This window comes from Saimiri boliviensis, chromosome 8 (assembly GCF_048565385.1).
Source record: "Saimiri boliviensis isolate mSaiBol1 chromosome 8, mSaiBol1.pri, whole genome shotgun sequence".
Lineage (NCBI taxonomy): Eukaryota > Metazoa > Chordata > Mammalia > Primates > Cebidae > Saimiri > Saimiri boliviensis.
In genome coordinates, this window is record NC_133456.1 from 119,180,781 (window position 1) to 119,200,348 (window position 19,568).

Below are 19,568 nucleotides of genomic sequence, written 5' to 3' on the forward strand. Positions count from 1 at the left end.
GAAGTGAAGATGGTTTATGGACTAGAGGTTTGCATGAGGTAGCAATGCAGGTTAGTTTGAATTAGAGAGATTGAAGGGTAGAATACATACAAGGTTATGATCAGAAAGCAGAAATTGAGTTACTAACTCTGAAAAGAGTTTGTGTCCAGGGTTTTGCTGTGGACTAAGTCAGGGAAAGACTGGGTGGTCCCTCAGGATCGGATGGCTGGGAGTCAGGCACCCTGATGTGCAGGGACATCACTGCTGACAGGCAGAAAAGGAGGGTGGGTTCAGAGCAGAGAACCTGAGAAAACAGTGCCTGTATACACTGGAAAGTAAAAATAAGGTTCCATGAAACAACTCAGGCTGGAAAATCAAGCATGCCAGGGAGACACATATACAGAATGCCAGAAACTGACAGTGTCATCGGGGATCGTGTTATAATCTAAGTCGAGATTTCAGGTTGAGTTTTTTCAGAAGGAATCAAAGAGAAGTTGCATGAACAGAAGATGGTCATGGATTTGTGGGCATCTGAGCTGAAGCGTAGACCGGTGGCAGAGAGTTGGGGAGCCAGCTGGATGTTTCCAAGTCTAACTGTGCAGGTGCTTAGCTATCCTGAGGCATGTGTGCTTTGGCCTGGTGCTGTGGGAAGTTGTCTAAGGTTTCTAAGCAGAGAAATGAAACCATACTCCATTTAGAAAATAGGTCCTGGCCTGGCGCAGTGGCTCACACCTGTAATCTCAACACTTTGGGAGGCTAATGTGGGTGGATCACCTGAGGTCAGGAGTTCAAGACCAGCCTGGCCAACATGGTGAAACAATGCCTCTTAAAAAATAAAAGAAATAAAAAAGGTAGAAAATAGGTCCTAAGGCCGTGTGAAGGGCAGACAGGGACAGGATGTCAAGAGAGATTTTCAGAGGTTCCCTGTCTTCCTCCTGAGTCTAGAACAACTGTAGTAGTAGAACCTTTGGCAAAGTTCCTTCTGTCTCTTTTGAGTAAATCCTAATGGTAAGGAAAGTTTCTGGTGTTTTGAAGTAGTACATTCTGTAAAAGTGAACACACAGCTGAATACTTCTTTTTCCCGAAACATATCACGAGAGAACTTCAGAGGGCCTTGAGTCCGTAGGCTCTGGCTGTTGAAGAATCATCCCTGCATGTGGCTTGCCATGCTTGTCCTGTTCCGTTCTTCCTGTAGCAGTTGCTTCTCTCATTTCTTTAATCATAGTTGACCCTGACTGGGATTTCGTGGGGTCCTGGGTCAGTTTACGGCCTTGTCTCTGTTGTGCGTTCTGCTTGTGGTACGTGACGGCCGCCTGGTCCTGCCCCGGGTCTGTGGACCTGGGTTCTCCATCACAGCCTTTTACTTGCTCTAAAACGTGTGTCCCTTGTTCTGCAGCTGAAGAGATCATGCCTGTGAATCCCTAACAAGTTGTAATAGGAAGTTATTGTGTTAATAATCAACTTTATTTTTTTATATATGACCAATTGTATTTTTTAGCTTGAGCAAAATTACTTGAATATCAGGGCTCTGCCTGTAAATTGCCTTTCATGAAATGATTAGTCTTCACTGCTCTTGCCATGATTTACAGCCTGATATCTAAGTCTGCATTAATGACTCTTCTTGTGTGATTTATTTTTAAATAATTTGATTCTTACAGAATATACAGTTTCTCAATTAGCAAACTGGAGATTCTAACTAAGTTTTAAGTGTTTCCCTTTGCATGATTTTATTTTGGTCCTAAACTATCTCTAATATTCTTTTTCTGTTCTATCTTCTAGTTAGCTCTAATTAAGGAGAATTACTTGCTTTTTTCCTTTTGTATTTCTTTTTCTTTTTTTTCCCATACAAGAAGGAGTCTATGCGTATCTCTCACTTTAGTGACATGAAAGGTGTGTACTGGAAGGCCCTCAGCAACCAAGTGCCCTGTGTCTGGCGCATTAGGAGCAAAATGTCAATGATTCAGAATGTACTGGAAACCATGGGTCCAGAAGCAAGAGAATTAGAGTGATTGATCTCCTTTTTTTTTTATTTTTATTTTTTTGAGGAACTGTTTTAACACTTTTATTTCATTTTTGTATGTGTCTGGATTTTAGAAATAGTTTGCCAATACTTAAAATTCTATGCTTAATATTTTTAACCACTTAAGATCTTTTAGAGGTTCTGTGATCCTTATTAACGTTCTTCTGAATCTTATGTCAGTATATTTGCGTGTCATACTTCCCTTGTGACTTAGGGAGTAGTGATGATCTGAAAATACCCTGATCTGCAGAGCAGGACTTGTTTCGAGGTAAAGGTAAAAGTGCTGTCCAAGGCTGTGGGTATATAAAGCTGAATGAGCAGCAGTAAGTGTGCAGCTGTTCCTGAGCTTCAGGACATTAATGAGTTGTATTAAAGCCATCAGGAATCAAGAACCGTTGACTTCCTGCCAGTCATGGAGATAGTACAGCCTTTGAACTTTTTCAGACTGATGTGTTAAAGGTCACAACACCTGCTGGAGCCCACGCAGTCTTGACGTCTTTCCTCTCAGTGCCAGCGTCTGTGTGTGTCGCTCCTCTCCTCACTGGATTGTTGCAAGGATTGGCTGAAAGGATGCAGAAAAGCCCTAGCCTACTTCTAAACAACACCCATTGGTTGTTCTAAACCACATCCATTAAAATTGTAAGATACGTGTCTCAACGTGGGTCATGACCCTGACAAGATCAAGAAATGTACTCGGTTTCCACAGATTTGTTGGTATTAATCAAATTGAAGTCTGTTTTATAGTTTATTTACTTGTTTGTTTTCAAATGAATCTAGGTAGCTCCATTTCCAAATACTGGATTTATAAATGGGTTTACGTCTCCAACGTTCAAGCCTGCCGCGTCTCCTCTGACTTCTCTCAGACAGTACCCTCCTCGAAGCAGGCAAGTTCCGAGGTAGTCCTAGCGGTTTTGGGCTTTACCCTACTGCACTTCCAGAGCTGGGATGAGAGAGCTTCGATCACTAGTCCTGCTCCTTGCAGACAGAGCCGCCGAAAGCACAGAGCTGCATTCTGTAAAGACTGAGCACCACAGTCTGCCATGGGTGCCTGCTCAAAGGATAGATTGTCTCAGAGGAGGCTTTGGGGCAACTTGTACGCATTAGATGTGCCTGCTTTTAGTTTGGGCCTGGACTGAAAATCAGCTAAGCAGGATGGTGGCACATTGTTAATAGATTTGCATTATCCTATACGTTATGAGTTAACCATTTCAAAGCCTATTTTTATTAAACAGCAGATTTCAGCTTAAATATTCCATGTCAGTATGCATGTTATATAATAACCTTGATCGTTTTATAACTGAACACATGAAACCATTTTTATTTACAGGAATCCTAGTAAATCTCATCTGCGCCATGCGATTCCTAGTGCAGAGAGAGGACCTGGGTTATTAGAAAGTCCTTCAATATTTAACTTCACTGCAGATCGATTAATTAATGGAGTCCGGAGTCCACAAACAAGGCAAGCAGGTCAAACTAGAACACGGATACAAAACCCTTCAGCGTATGCCAAGAGAGAGGCTGCGCCTGGGCGTGCGGAGCCAAGCAGTCTTGAATCCTCTCCTGGTTTAGGGAGGGGAAGGTGAGTCGTTGAGCAGCTACTGTGTACCATCATAAACTAATATTTTAGAAATTCTTTTTTTTTTTTTGAGACGGAGTTCTGCTCTTGTTACCCAGGCTGGAGTGCAATGGCGCGATCTCGGCTCACCGCAACCTCCGCCTCCTGGGCTCAGGCAATTCTCCTGCCTCAGCCTCCTAAGTAGCTGGGATTACAGGCACGCGCCATCACGCCCAGCTAGTTTTTTGTATTTTTAGTAGAGACGGGGTTTCACCATGTTGACCAGAATGGTCTCGATCTCTCGACCTCGTGATCCACCCGCCTCGGCCTCCCAAAGTGCTGGGATTACAGGCTTGAGCCACCGCGCCTGGCCAGAAATTCTTTAATTTAGATATGTTTTATAATTCTTTAAATATCGCTAAATCTAATAGAAGGCTGTAAACATAAAGGGATTTATGTAATTGCTGAGACTTAAATGGCTTCATCTTTTTTGTAATATAAAACAGCTCGGTGAGAACTGTAGATATTTTAGATCATTATTTGTAGAAACGTGGCAGCTCAGCAGTCGTAGACTCCACCCTGTGTGCCTGCAGTCTTCTCTTGGCACTGTCCCTGGCTCACCAGGCCCCTCTGTGAGGGCGGTGTCCAGGCTCTGCCCCATGGCTCCTGGCCTGGCACCCTCCAGGTGAGTGTGCAGCAGCACTGCAGGCGGAGACTGGAGCAGGTAACCAGGCAGATCAGTATTTAAGTCCCATCTCATCCACGTTGAGACCAGCCAGGATGGGTCGTGGCTGTGCTCTCTGCCCACTGTTTTTGGTTTTGTTTAATTTTGGGGGGCATCAAGACTGTAGGAGGTTTTTGATTTTGTTTTTTTTTTGACAGGGTCTTGCTCTGTTGCCCAGACTGGGGTACAGTGGTGTGATCATGACTCACTGCAGCCTTGAACTCCTGGGTTCAAGCAATCCTGTTGCCTCAGCATGCTGAGTAGCTAGGACTTCAGATCCACAACACCATGCCTGGCTAGTTTTGTTTGTTTGTTTGACGCCCCCCCCCCCCCCCACACGCACACACCACCCTGAGTCTTTTTTATTTTTTTATCTTATTTTTTTGCCTGGCTATTTTTAAAGTTCTTTGTAGAGGCAGGGTCTCACTGTGTTGCCCAGGCTGGTCTTGAACTCCTGGCCTAGAGCCATTCTCCTGCCTTAGTCTTCCATAGTGCTGGCATAACAGGTGTGAGCCACTTCACATGACCATTGTTGATCAGGCCAGTTAGTCTTCTCAGTCCTTGCCTTGATAGGGAACGTCAGGAGTTTCCTCTCATAAGTGACAAGCAAGTGACTCGACCTCTTGAGCTTTGCTAAGTTTTCTGTACACAAAGTGCACAGCGCCATGCCTCATGCACAAGCTCCTCTTCCCACCTGCCACAGTGCACATGCTCTGTGCAGTGAGAATTCAACATAAAGAGGCATCAGAAGCATCTCATTTCCTGCCTGTGATGATTAAATGAGCACATGGGAGGCCCTGCGGGGACTGCGCAGTGGCATAGGAAGGCACCATGGTCGGGGAGAGCCGGCACTTGGCTGTGTCTCACAGGAAACACGGCGTCAGATTGGCTTAACTGGCCTTGGGGATGCAAGCCAAAAGGGGCCCACTGTGTCATGCAGAGTCAGTGACTTCAGGGAGCAGCTCTTATCCCTGGGGCTTAGTTTGGGGTTCTTAGGGCCCAGAAGCTTGGAGGAAGGGGGCCTGTAGAGCTGGGCTCAGACTTGGGGCAGAGCCCCACTTATCAAAGCCATCTAGCTCCCTCTGAGGGGCATCAGTTGTGGGCATAGTGTAGAAGGAAGCAGACCGGACGGACAAGGTCCTTGGCCTCAGCCTCCTGCGCCCTTCAGCACACCCTGTTCATAAGAGCATCACTAGGAACTTCCTGGCAAATGAGAGTGGGGTTTGTTGAATTCCAGCCACCTCGCAAAGTGTATACAGGTGGCTTTGAAGGTGAGGGTCCAAACTTGCTAACGAATGTGGTCTGCTTCTCAATAACACTTGAACTTCCAAATGCAACTGTAACAGGTTTATGCTTTTGCCTAACAGATGCAGATTCTGTACCAGTGGAGACTCTTGTCTCCCCACCAAATGAGGATGACTCTTCTCCCACCCAAAACCTAAGCACTGCAGCAGGGAGTGGTTTAGGAAGCATACATCACACGGACACAATGGGCGGGAAGAGTACATGCGGCTCCCACAGCCTGTTTCTGCAGTGGGTCGTGAAGCCAGAGCTGACCTTTGTAACCTCCTCCTTCCCACTGTCTTTAGAAAGAGCTTGTGTTGCTTTGCAGGGAGGTGCTCCGGGCCTTGCTTCCCCTGAGAAACCTGATCCACTGTAGCCGTGCCTCAACCTCCCCTTTTTGGGAGGTTTTGTTTTGTTTCCATTAACTTCCTCTATTGGACCAAAGTGCTAAGATGCCCTGGTGAACCCCTTAGAGCAGGCGTCCCCAAACTTTTTACACAGGGGGCCAGTTCACTGTCCCTCAGACTGTTGGAGGGCCACCACATTCTGTGCTCCTCTCACTGACCACCAATGGAAGAGGTGCCCCTTCCTGAAGTGTGGTGAGGTGGGGGTGCTGGAAAAATGGCCTTAGGGGGCCGCATGCAACCCGCGGGCCGTAGTTTGGGGACGCCTGCCTTAGAGTCCAGGCACACTTCCCTACCCTTGTGTGGGAGCTGGATTGAATGGCATGAGGAGCCCCAGGTGCAAGGTGTCTTGTTTCCTTGGTGGAGCTACTGTTAGCTTCAGCTGGGGGAAGCATGCCTCTTCAGGGTCTCAGGCCTTCACAGCACCACGTTCAGAGTCGCGGGTGTCACAGTCACGTTTCCTCTGTGGTGCCAGGTCCACCCTGGGTCCCTTGCTGCCCCTTATGAGCTGGAACCCCCTATGGCCCTGTTGCTGAGTCTTGGCTCGGCCAGCCTGCTCTCTGCGTGAACGGGCCCTGACAGCTGACAGTGTTTTGAGGCCCAAGGTGGGCTTGTGGGTCTGACACAGGTTACGTGGAGCCCAGTGAGGGTGTGGGAGTGTTGGCTGGGCCCACTGATGGTGACTGGGATAGAACCCCATGGCAGGCAGGTGTGTGTCCTGGACATCACTGCGTTGCAAGGGGCGGTGTTCCTGCATTCCAGCCAGTAGTGATGAGCGCTCGGCTGCCCTTGGCAGAGGGATGCCCTGTGCCGAGCCCTGCAGGACATCTTTCTCCCATGTGACTGATATCCTTCCATTTGGCACTCAGGACGATGATTCTGGGCAAGCAGGTGCTGGCACCATTCATCTCACACCCTCCCAGGTCCCCGTGGCCAACTGAGTCCTGTCCCACTCAAGACTCTCATCCGGCTATTACCCTAGTTCTGGTCACGAGCCAGTGTTGCCCCACCTTCCCACCACTTCTGCGTCCTGGCACAGCGGAGTGGGCGTTCAGCTCCCTGGGTTTTGGGAGCACCTTCAATTAGGGAGTGCTGCTGAGCTAGGTGTGTACTGTGGTAGCTGACCATAATGCAGGCCAGGACAAGGAGCACCAAGCTGCCTATTCCTACAGGAGGGAGGGTTGCCAGGATTTGTGACCCACCTGTGGCTCAGTGCCCATCCATATCCAATACTCTAGCCTGCAGTCTCCTTGGGCCCAGTAGAAAGCCAGGAGCTATGTGTATAATGTTTTCTGTAGGAGAAAACATTGGTTTGCTCTAGAATCCTAAAGGTTTGTGCTTCCTTCCCCCAGAGGTGCTGGCCTGAGGGTCCACGGAGTATTCCAATGTTTGGCCATCTTAGGCAAGACTACTTTTTGGTTTTCTGTAAATGAAGGAATTAAGACTGTTTCTTAACTCCTTTCCAGGTTATGTAATACAAGACCTTTGGGGGAGTCTTTGCATTCTATTAAATTATAAAATGAAATTAATGTGTGTCATGTGACTTGTTAGATTACATAAGCCTGTCCAGGGAAATGAGAATGTCTTGGCCATGCTAGTGTCTCAGGGCTCCACGTGAAGTCACCACTTAGTCAGTGTCTGTCCATGTGGTTATCAACTGTGTGTGTGGTGCGGCCTTGTTCCCTGCAGGGGCAAGTCCAGAACATGATTGCTGAGGCCGGCAGGTGGGACAGGAAGTCTTTGGGGCACAGAAGTCCTTGCGTGCTTTTCGTGGACGGGATCAGCCATTGAGGTAGTGGTGGAGGAAGCTGAGAGGGCAAAGGAAGGGATGGGACAGGGTGTTTGGGGTATTTTAAATTCTGATGTAAAGCAAATCTGCATTGGAGAAATTCTCACCACCATTTTAAACAACTCACTGATAGTGCTCAGGCTCGTATTTTATGTGTCTTTGTCATTTCGACCCAGTAGATCTTCAGTACTCATGTCTTGACAGACATCCCAAAGAGGCACAAAAGGGAGATGGCTTCAGTCAGTGTTTTCCTTTCTTTGTTACTTGCCTGGACTCCTGTGTTATCCCGTTGCTGTAAACTTTGTGTTCTGCTTACGCTTCTTAAAGTTGGGATTTTAGAATCAAGAGTCATCTTTGTTGTGTGTGTTTTTTTTTTTTTTTTTTTTTTTTTTTTTTTTTTTTTTAGGCGGAGTTTTGCTCTTGTTACCCAGGCTGGAGTGCAATGGCGCGATCTCGGCTCACCGCAACCTCCACCTCCCGGGTTCAGGCAATTCTCCTGCCTCAGCCTCCTGAGTAGCTGGAATTACAGGCACGCGCCACCATGCCCAGCTACTTTTTTTGTATTTTTAGTAGAGACGGGGTTTCACCATGTTGACCAGGATGGTCTCGATCTGTTGACCTCGTGATCCACCTGCCTCAGCCTCCCAAAGTGCTGGGATTACAGGCTTGAGCCACTGCGCCCGGCTCAAGAGTCATCTTTGATAGTGTTAAAGACTGAATTAATGTTTACTTTGGTTATGTGAGCACAAACGTGCTCAACAATAAATTCTCCAAATGGGGAAAAGAAAATAACAGTCTTTCACTTTTCACTCCACTAGGAAGAATTCCTTTGGCTACCGGAAGAAAAGGGAGGAGAAGTTTACAGTGAGTACATAAAGCATATGTCTCTTTATAAGATATTTAAATCTAATTTATACCAAACAAACCTGGTACGGTAGTTTTTATAAGTTAATTCCAGTTGGAATTAGTGAATTCCTGTAACCATTTGGACTAACAAGGTGAGCATCTAAACGTTGGTTATGACATGCAGGGGCACTGTGGTTCCTGAAGTGATGTTTTCCTACAGTCGTTTCTGTTCTGTTTTGTTTTGCTTTGCTTTGCTGATGGATCTGTTCATGACTGTGACCTGCTTAGAAGCTTCACCGTGTGGCTCCGTGTTGTACTGATGACAGAGCGTATGCTCGTTGTCTTCAGTACGTGTGTTCAGGACCTCAGAAAGGTACAGATGCTGAAAAGTGTGTGAGCCTCGGGTCTAACCACGCTCATGGGACCTGAGCAGTACTCTGACCTCACCTGGAGGTGCTAAGATCCTAGAGAATTTTAACACTGCTTTCCAAGTGAGGCCCCATCTGCAGACGATGGCATTTTGTAACTCCAACATCAGGGCAACAGTTGTTGCCTGCCCATTTTGCTTCTACGAGTTGAGATTTAAATACATTTTTGAGGAAGATTGTCTCTAACAATGCTTATCTTCTGAAAAACTATGTTCACCTCAGCATCATGCAGATGTTGAAAACTGCTTTGCCATCATAGTGGCCATGTGTAACCTACAGCTTTGCAGGATGACTTTGAGCATCGTGTTCACAATACTAGGTTCTAGAGAGCCATTTGCCAGCTGCTTAGTAGGTACAAGCTTGCCTCCAAGGGCACCTAACTGGGAAAAGCTCAGTTAAAATTAGGCCCCTGTACCATGGAGCAGAGAAACAAGAGGAATGCCTAGCACAGACTGGGGTTCGGATCAGCCCGAATTCATTTTCATACTTTGACCTGCTTTCGCTTAAGTTCTGGCATGCATATTTTCTCTAGAATCTACTGATGTAGGGAATCACCCTTCTGAGGTATAAATTGTGGAAAAATACTGACACTCTCAAGTTAGGCAAATTCTAAGAGAGCTTTGCATCCTAGTCGAAGTAGCTCATTGTTCCAGCCAAAAATACTTGTATTCTTTAGTTAACATAAACTCGTTTCTCAACTAAATAGAAACTCATTTCCGCTTTCTGTGCCATGTGTCCTTCAGCCAAGGAACTATTTACTCACAAAATGACTGCCAGCTTGTTAAAGCAGGTTGATAGATCATTTTCCAATAAAAAGGTATCATTGCCTTTCTCCTGAGATTTGGGCTTACAAAGTATACTCACTTCTTATACTGAGTTTGCTTTCTTGAAGTCAGAGAATCTGACCAGAATTTGTTATCAAACACTGTGTTTTTAATTATTTAAAAATAAAACCTTTAAGTTGATTTTCAGAGAATTCAAACTCCCCTTTTGTTAAACCACTTTTTGGATACAAATGTGTGTAACATATCTTACACAGGTTGTGGAGAGTGGAGAAAGTGTCATATTTTGTTTTTACAGTTATCTTTGTGACTTACAAGAAAAACTATGCTGTAATAACAGTACTTGTCTGGAAATGGGAAAGTTTTACTGTCTAGACTCAGGCTGTCCTGCTTTCCATCTGGTGGGCTGGAGTCACTCCAGAGCGTCTCTCTTGCCTTCAGCTGCCCTGCTGTTCGTGAGTGCTGGTAGCCATGGGTGGATGGCTCTTTGGACGGCACCTTAGCCTTACTGTGTCCTTTTTGGCATGTTTTTTGGGCGGCGGCGGCAGCCTTGAGATTTCAGTTTCACAGCTCTGCTCTAGATGGTAGGTCCTCCGGGAGAGGACCTTCGGTTGGGTGAGGAAGCCCTTGTCTGGGTTGAATGATCTGTGCGTTGTTTTTACAGATACTGCTTGGCCTTCTATTTCCATACCATGACCCTGGGGTGTCATTCTGTTGCAGAGCAGCCAGACACAGTCTCCAACGCCACCAAAGCCTCCGTCGCCAAGCTTCGAGCTGGGGCTATCCAACTTCCCTCCATTACCTGGAGCTGCGGGCAATTTGAAGACAGAGGACTTGTTTGAAAACAGGCTATCTAGCTTGATAATAGGATCATCCAAAGAAAGGGTAAGGGATCCGTTACATGTGTAATGGTTGTCAGCAGTGTCTAGATACGGGTTCCATGTCAGGCTCTTTACCGAGCTCTTTATACATGTTTGTTTTTTTAAAACTCAGGAGAGGTTCGGAGGCCAGGTGATTACAGAGGTCACACAGATTTGGAGTAAGGCCAGCCTTGAACCCAGGGCTGAACCTTGCTGTCTGATGAAGTCCGAGGTAGAAAGCTGTGCCATGATACGCCGTAGAGACTGTTTCTCTCACCCGGAAACTTAGATTGCATTGTTGTCGTTTTTGTTTAGACTTGCCTTTATTGAATGAAATAGAAAAATCTGAATTACATTGGAAATCATTAAAATGTGTAGTGATCCATGTGAGGCAGGAGCAAGAAGCCTGGGAGGACCTCACTGTAGCGTTGGTGGTTTCTGGTAAGGCCTGGGCTGCCCCACGGGGCGCTCTCTCCATGGCAGTGAGCATCGTCCCAGGAGCCATTCCGAGCTGCAGATGCCAGAGGACACTCAGCCCAGTGCTCCTGGTCTCTAATGTGCTTAGCGAGGTGAAGGTGGGGCTGGTCCAGCTGTTTGAAGGCTCTGGAAGGTGCAGAGAAAGTTTTCTGCCCAGTTACTTGCTGTGCACAGGAAGAGCCTGCTATGCACTCATGGTTGCCTTCATCTCCTGTCCCAGGGGCCCTTTCCCCAGCTGTGCCTCAGAGTCCCTGCAGGTCTATTCCATGCCACATGACCATGCCACCTGCTACCCCACCCAGGTCTGCAGAGTCAGCATCTCTTCCTCCCCAGGCTTTCGGGAAGGCACTGTAGTAGGTAGAACGGTTCCTCAGTTTCTAGGGCAGAATTTAAGGTGGATTTTGAGGTAGTATCTTTAGGCTAACGCGAGGTAACGTGTCTCTTCCTTTTCATATTGGTCGATGGTCACAGTCCTGTTTTCAACTTTGGAGGTTGAGTGCACTACAGAATTCTGTCACATAGCCTTAAATTTCCACCCTGTAATTTCTGAGGTGTTTGTGCCCTGAGAAGAAATGCACTTGAAAGACCATGAATTCCAGTTTTCAAACTGTGGCCGATTCCCCTTGGTACTGAGTGGAGGAGAAGAGGCAGGCCTCCACCCCTGCTTCAGAAACAGCAGCTACTGCTATGCCCATTCTGAGTTTCTGTGTAAGGTTTCTCTTGAAAAAAGAATTTCTACTTTGAAAAGCCTGACCCTGAACCTCATGCCACCAGCCAGGTGCAGCAGGCTCCATTGCTGCTGCTGCTTGTCAACAGCATGGCCCCTGAGTTTCAAAGTAGGGTGGAGACTCCAGAAATAATGGGGTTCAGCCCTTCCCCTATTGACATGGAGCTTTCACTCTGACTTGCTTCATGAGTGCAGTTGTGGATCTGCATTTCAGTTGCACTGGGACGGAACATAGCCTGAATTTTTTTATTTTTATTTTTTGAGGTGGAATCTTGCTCTGTCACCCAAGCTGGAGTCCAGTGGCGTGACCTTGGCTCACTGCAACCTCTGCCTGCCAGATTTAAGGAATTCTGCCTCACCTCAGCCTCCTGAGTGGCTGGGATTATAGGCAGACACCACCACGCTGGGCTAATTTTTGTGTTGTTAATAGAGAGTGGGTTTCACCTTGTTGGACAGGCTGGTCTGGAACCTCTAACCTCAGGTGATCCGCCTATCTTGGCCTCCCAAAGTGTGAGGATTATAGGTATGAACCACCGCGCCACGCGGCCCTTACCCTGAGTTTAAAATGGGCTTTCACAAAAGGAGTCCTTTGCCATCCTGTTTCCACCAAGCTGGATTCCTGCTGCTCAAGCCCAGGAGTTGCAGCAGATTCTGGTTCTCGGGCTGGAAGGGCTCTCAGTCCGTTGTCCGCCTTCATCTAAGGGCAGGAGTTTGAAGATCACGTGCCCTCCTGCCTTTTTTAAGTTGCATGACAAGTGTGTTATTATGTCCCATGTGAATAAGATCAAACACAGATAAAATAGCCACTGCACAGGGGCTTGCTGGCTGGAGTAAGGAGGAAATAAGTTTCACTCAGTCCTTTGCTAACTGACCTTGGACGGATTAACTTAGATGTATCGGGCCTCAGTTTCCTGATCTGTTGAGATGGGGGCATTGGCCCACCTGCTTCCTGGGGTTTTTGTGAATTCAGGGACAGCTGCTGTCAGTGCCTGCCACCTGCCTCAGGGAGCCCACATTTATATGGATGTGGAGGCACCGATCGTTTTTTATCAGCTGTGTGAATGAGTCATGTTGAACTGTGTTAGGACTCAACACCCAGGAGATGTGTGTGTGTGGTTTTGTGCCACACCATGCTGGGCCCAGAGTGCCAGGTGGGTTAGATGTGTTTGATGACTGTTCAGTTAAGAAATAAGCCATAAAAAAACAATGAGTTCATGTCATTTGTAGGGATACGGATGAATCTGGAAACCATCATTCTCAGCAACCTGACACAAGAACAGAAAATGAAACACCACATGTTCTCAGTCATAGGCGGGTGTTGAACAGTGAGAACACGTGGACACAGGGAGGGGAGCATCACACACTGGGGTCTGTTGAGGGGGACTAGGAGAGGGACAGTGGGGCGTAGGGAGGCTGGGGAGGGGAAATGCCAGATACAGGTGATAGGGGGATGGAGGCAGCAAACCACATTACCATGTATGTACCCATGCAACAATCCTGCATGTTCTGCATGTGTACACCAGAACCTAAAGTGCAATTATATATATATATATGTAAGAAATAAGCTTGTAGATCATCATTGCAGGAGAGCAGATAAGGGCCCGTGACGGAAGAACAATGGGGCATTTGCCAAGAAAGAAAAGGCTGAGTGCTCTGTGGGGCAGAGGACAGTCCTGAGCTCTTTGTGACATTTTTGCTGTAGAAGACTCTATCTTTCCCTGTGTCCTCGTGTCTCTCTCCCAAGGCTGTTCTTAGGTGGGGTGAACAGGCACTGGTACCAGCTCCACTTAGTGCCGGCAGGACTCTGATGAACACTCTCAACCCTGTTTCAGACCCTCAGTGCAGATTCGAGCATGAATACCCTTCCTGTAGTGGTCTCCAGAGAGCCCTCGGTGCCGGCTTCTTGTGCTGTATCAGCAACATACGAGCGATCCCCCTCCCCAGCTCATTTACCCGAGTGAGTATTGGTGTTCTACCAGCGCCTTGGTGCTTACTGATGAGTGGCCTGTGATGTTGCATGAGATTCAAATATTGGGTGGCATTTTTACAGTGATCCCAAGGTGGCGGAGAAACAGAGGGAAGCCCACAGTGTGGACAGAGTTCCTCCTGCCCTCACTGCGACAGCATGTAAATCGGTGCAGGTGAACGGAGCCGCCACGGTACGTACCTCGTGCCCGCCTTCCTGCGCGACAGCTGCGAGGCTCTGGTGTGAACAGACGCTGCGCACTCCTGCACCTGCTCGTTTTTTAATCACGTCTAATTTGGTGGGTTTTTATTTGCATCTGTCTGTGTTGTGTTTCCTGTACAAAATACCTTTAATACTTGCTAATAATTTCCCACTAATCCAGCTCTTTCTTGGACCACGACACAGTCTTTAATTTCACTGTTGGTCAGTAGAGGTTTCTTGAGTAGTCACAAACCCCAGCTCCTGTTTCTTCTTAGACTTTAGGATTATTTCAGCATTTCATGTGTCTGTGTGTGTGTGTGTCTGTCTGTGTGTGTGCGTGCACACACGTTGTGTGTCTGATGAAGAGAAAGGAAGAGTAAGATGGTGCCCTGACCACCCTCTGATCCCTGTGGGCCCTGCAGGCCTGAACCCCAGCGACTTCCTTTCTGCTGGTTTCCCTACTGGGCGAACCATGGCCTCACTTACTCTGAATTGTGTCTCTGTAGTTTGACCCTGGGTGAGCTTTTTCCTTGATTTGGTAGAATAATTCATTACTGTCCCCTGGGCTGAGTCTTAAAAAGGATTTTTTAATAAGGTAAAGTTATTAAAGGCTGGGCCAGGTGTGGTGGTTCAGGCCTGTAATCTCAGCACTTTGGGAGGCTGAGGCAACGGGATCACAAGGTCAGGAGATCAAGACTATCCTGGCTAACACGGTGAAACCCCATCTCTACTAAAAATATGAAAAATTAGCCAGTCGTGGTGGTATGCATCTGTAGTCCCAGCTACTTGGGAGGGCAAGGCAGGAGAATCGCTTGAACCTGGGAGGCAGTGAGCTGAGATCATGCCGCTGCACTCCAGCCTGGGCGACAGAGTGAGACTCTGTTGTTCTGCGCCCTTGCAGGGAACAACAATTATTAAATATTATTAAAGGCAATTAAAATATATTATTAAGGCAATAGTTTTTGTAGGTGAATGAAATATTTTACTTTAGCCTTTATGCTTCCACTTACCTGAAAACCCTATTACACATTTCTGTGAAGATTTTAGCTGCCTTCATCATTCTTACACACTTCTAGTTCTTTGTAGTTTGAGATGTGCAGACCATTTTTATTTAAAGACTGTTTTTGGAGTTTACCTTTCAAGGTTGGGTACCATATGAGAGTCCATTGCCTGCTGTGGGCACCCGGGACACCCCTCTGTTGTCCTGAGTTGGGGGTGGCAAGCGCAGGCAGCATCAGGACTTCTCCTAGGCTTCCACATTGCCCAGGCAGGCATAAGACTGGACAGGGCATGGTGTTCAGTCAGCCCTTTTCTTCTCATGCTTTTTCTAATTTTATCAATTTTTTAAGGCATTGTTAGAGTGGCACAGAGGTGGAATGTTATACTGCAGAGAAAACCAAATCATTGAATTTTATGAACTTTCTAGAAGTTAAAAACACTAGAGAAGATGGAAACTTAGTTACAATTGAAAACTCTTTTATCTTAAGTGAACTTTATTCCCTGTCTTGTCCGTTGAGGCACGGTTTCACACAGGTAACCAAGAATTGTCTGTTTTCAGGAATTGCGAAAGCCCAGCTACGCAGAGATTTGTCAGAGAACGAGTAAAGAGCCTCCTTCTTCCCCATTGCAACCCCAAAAAGAACAAAAGCCAAACACTGCTGGTTGTGGGAAGGAGGAAAAGAAGCTGGCAGACCCCATGGAGAGATACCGGGAGCCCCCAGCCCTCAAGTCCACACCTGGAGCCCCCAGAGACCAGAGGCGGCCGGCAGGGGGCCGACCCTCGCCCTCAGCCACGGGGAAGCGTCTCAGCCGAGAGCAGAGCACTCCCCCCAAGTCTCCTCAGTGAAAACCGTACGTCTGGGAGGGGTCGCGGAGCGCTGCGTTAACCACAAATGAGACACTCTTCCCATTCAGTGCGAGGGCGAGCCGCTGGTTAGGAGCTTGCAGTGTCTGAGGCCCGTGGGATCCTCTAGTTGGCTTTCTTCTGTGAGTTGGATTCTCCCCCTCTTGAAAAAAAAATCAATTTTTCAGGATTTAATTAATACAAACCTTATTTTAGGTTGGTGCTTAACTGGAGGTGATGTGTAAGTCTGATTTTTTTTTTTCCAAGATAGAAAATGCATTTATCCTAACAAATTGGTATTTTTTATTAAGCCTCCATGTGGCCCTGAACTTCAGCAAGCTATATATAGTGAGTTTTTCCAAATTAAGGGAACTGTGCTACTTTTTTTTTTTTTTTTTTTTTTTTTTGGTAACTAGTCTTCAAGTGCGTATCTCTAGAACGTCCCCACAGATGAATGAGGGCCAGTGGCCCTGGCAGAGGCAGGTGTGGCCTCACGGAGGCAGTGCTGGCCACGCCAGGGCATCAGTGCTGATGTGGGAGCTGTGCTTCCACCTAAGCCGTTAGTAGGGGACTCTGGCATTTAAGAACGTAGAGAGCGCGTCCGTTTTGATCTTGTGGGCAGAGTGAACCTGAGGGGCCACCCCAGGGAGATGCGGAACCTTGGTTCTGACGCACTGCAAGCAAGTAACCAGCTTCTCACTCCAGTTTCCAGTGGTTATTATGTAATATAAATTCAAAGCACATTGTGAATAGAACCTAAATGAAAATATAAACTGTTGCCCACTGACATGTTACCGGAAGTTGCACCATGATGTTGTTTTGACCCCTGTGAGCTGACGGCTCCGGCTCTGCTCTGTGCACATTTCTGTCCGTGTTCCCCAGCACTCTGGTTGGAGAGAGTCCACATCTTGCTCAGCTCCATGTGGATGTCTTCCTATACTTCTGCATCAGCACATGGATTTAAGAGTTCTGTAATTGTGAGAGAATGGTGTTTGTGGTTTTTCCCCCTCTTTGGCTGGTGGAGGTTAAAGTTCCTGCTCTTTTACCTCCGAGACGAGGGCCTCATTGATTCACTTACAGAAGTGCTGCACTTCTGAAGAACAAGGATGCACTAAAGTTAGCAAGTTTATAATAAAGTTAAATATAAATTATTTTGTTTTAAAATGCCTAAAATTTTTCTTTAAGTATTCTAAGCAGCAAACATTAAAATAAGAATATTTCCTGCTAAATGTAACCATACACTTTATTCCACAAAATGTTATTTAACAAGACTGAGGGTTTTTTTTAAGAAAAAATTATTTCCATCCAATATTTAAAGACTTGAATTTTATTTAAACTTGAAAATGACTTTGCCTTAACTTTTGTATAAGACAGCTTAGAGTCCATGGAGCCCGGCCCTGGGTTGGCGTGAGTGGGTCAGAGTTACTCAGTTACTGTGTGGATCTCCTGTCGCTAGTTTTACTGAGTTAGTACAAGAACTAGCAGTAGTTTTTGTAATATACCTTAAAGATCTTAAACAGTTGATCTCTTTTTCAGAATGTTGGAAAATCCTGTAAATGCAAATAGTCAATACTGTATTAAATACGTGCACTTGGGAGTGTGCTTGTACAGTTGTAAATAATCAGAACATATTAAAAAGGTTCCCTACAGAGAAAATTCTGATAAAAATTATTGATATATTATAAATGTTGCTGTTGAGCTGGATGTAGATAAACTAAATGTTGTGGTTTGAATATTGTTTTGATTTGTTGAGATTTTCTTTTTTCTCTTACATCGGTGTGTTGAACTGATTCTGCCTCTTTGCTGCAAAAGGGAATTGGAAAGTCTTATTAAAAGCCTCCAGATGTTTTCATACTCTTTTAAAAAATATGAAATGCATACTAATATCTAATGTGAAAGAGTTTTAAAGTATAATATAGAGAACAAAACCTGGCAGGATCATAAGTGAAGGTAAAAAGTAATCTAGTTAAGATCACCTGCAGCTAAGCATGATTTACCTGCCAGAGGAAAACATGCCTGACATATTTGACCATTTCCTTTAAAGTAATTGCCATTATTCATGAATGATACAGAGAAATAGCCACAGGGCTAGTGCTTTTCAAATGCATTTTAAAGAAACACAGGGATTTATTTTTTTGTAGTTGTCTGTTCACTGACCGTCCCCCCCCCCCCCCCCCCCCAGAAAAACAAAAAAAATCGGAAATGATTAATCTCTGAAACCCAAACTCAGTGCTCTAAAAGCTGGGAGGCAACCCTGAGGCCTGGGCCTTTGAGGTGCATCTTTGCTAGGGAAGGGCCAGGGCACCATCAGCCATTCCCAGATGACACCCCCCCCTCACCACCCCCAGTGAGTCCTTGGTTTTTAATAATGAGAAGTCCTTTCCCCCAAGGTGTGAGCATTGCAGCACAGTGTGTGTGGTTAGAGCCAGCTTAGTCCTTCACTTTGTCTGTCAGCTCAAGTGTGAGCTCACCAGCTGCGGGAGGAGGGCAGCGGGTGCAACAGCCAGTCACCGCTGGAGGGCTCTGCTGCCATCTGGTCAATACACCGTAGTTACTGCCCAGCCAGCAACAGTCTCTGCATCAAGAACTGAAACCTTGCTCGGGTGTGATTTTTATAGCATCCTTTTTAATCAAGCAAAGGTGAAATACCAGATAGCTATATAATGTCCAAAAAAATCTGATATTACTTTGAGCGTTTCCGCTCAGAAGAAAACAGGAATTACAGCAGGAAGCTGTGATGGTGCATGCAGGCTGTGCTGTGCTGCACAAAGCGATGAGAGTGTCTTTTATACTTTTTCTTCTTTTTTTAAGTTAACGCCTTCTTTTATCCCTAGTGTTATCTCAGGTTATAGAATCAGAGATGCAGCAGTGACAAATGGCATTTTAACTTGTAAAATCGTGTGATGATGCTTATCATTTTGAAATAGAAGAATAAAAACCTGGCCGTTTCACCAAACATGAATTTCAAGTGGAGTAGTTGTTCTCTGAGAGTTAGTGTCTTGACATTTCCACCCAGGCTGTCTGTCATCACATCACTGCTGTCACTGGCGGTGGCAGTAAACGTCTTGCATTGCTGTGTTAGTCAGGATCTCTGCAGTTAAGGCTTAAAACCAGTTCATTGTACCTGGGCGATGGGTGGTGGTGGTGCATGCCTGTCAGCGTGCCCCGCTGGTGAGCTGCAGTTGCGGCTTGCATGCCTCACGGCCCGCTACAGGGCTGCAGACAATCCAGGCAAGGGCGCTGGCCGCTGGCAGCTCACAGCACAGGGGTGCCGCGAAGACACTCTTTGAGGGTTTTGTTTTTGTTCTGCTTCTTTTCATTAAGACTGGAATCAAGCTTACATGTAAACTATTGGTAATTTAAGTTTCCTTTTGTGTCATTCAGTGTAAAACTGTCTAATTTGAAAAAAAAAAATGTAGGTTATGAAAATAAAGATTTAGGCACTGTTCAATTTTTCTTTTGATTTTTTTTTTTTAATTAAAATTTCTTCAAGAATGCATCTTTACTAAATATAGTTTTTTGTCTTTTCCAGTAAGTGTGCATGAGAAAGAAAGACGGGCCTCATATATTATTGGATCCTAAAGGCTTCTCACCCACGTTGGGGCTCCTGTGGCACATGGGGCTCACCCTTTGTGTTTTAGGGGTTCAGAGTTGGCATTAACATCAAGTGCTCATGGGGAGAC

The 19,568-nt window shown here is 46.2% G+C and overlaps 1 protein-coding gene across 6 annotated transcripts in view; it reads left to right on the forward strand.

Annotated features, from left to right (window-relative positions):
- LARP4B (La ribonucleoprotein 4B) overlaps positions 1-19,336 on the forward strand; it is a 120,697-nt gene extending 101,361 nt beyond the window's left edge. For 4 of the 6 annotated variants that reach the window (XM_074405137.1, XM_039478679.2, XM_074405138.1 and 1 more), the window contains 7 exons: positions 2,777-2,883; positions 3,327-3,578; positions 8,574-8,619; positions 10,532-10,696; positions 13,708-13,832; positions 13,926-14,139; positions 15,601-16,792. In XM_074405137.1, coding sequence (XP_074261238.1) covers positions 2,777-2,883; positions 3,327-3,578; positions 8,574-8,619; positions 10,532-10,696; positions 13,708-13,832; positions 13,926-14,139; positions 15,601-15,888 — 1,197 coding nt within the window. In that variant the 3' untranslated portion in view covers positions 15,889-16,792. Of the gene's footprint in view, positions 1-2,776; positions 2,884-3,326; positions 3,579-8,573; positions 8,620-10,531; positions 10,697-13,707; positions 13,833-13,925; positions 14,140-15,600 lie in introns of all 6 variants that reach the window. The other 2 variants (XM_039478680.2, XM_074405139.1) reach the window with 2 other exon arrangements.
- The last annotated feature ends 232 nt before the right edge of the window (positions 19,337-19,568 follow it).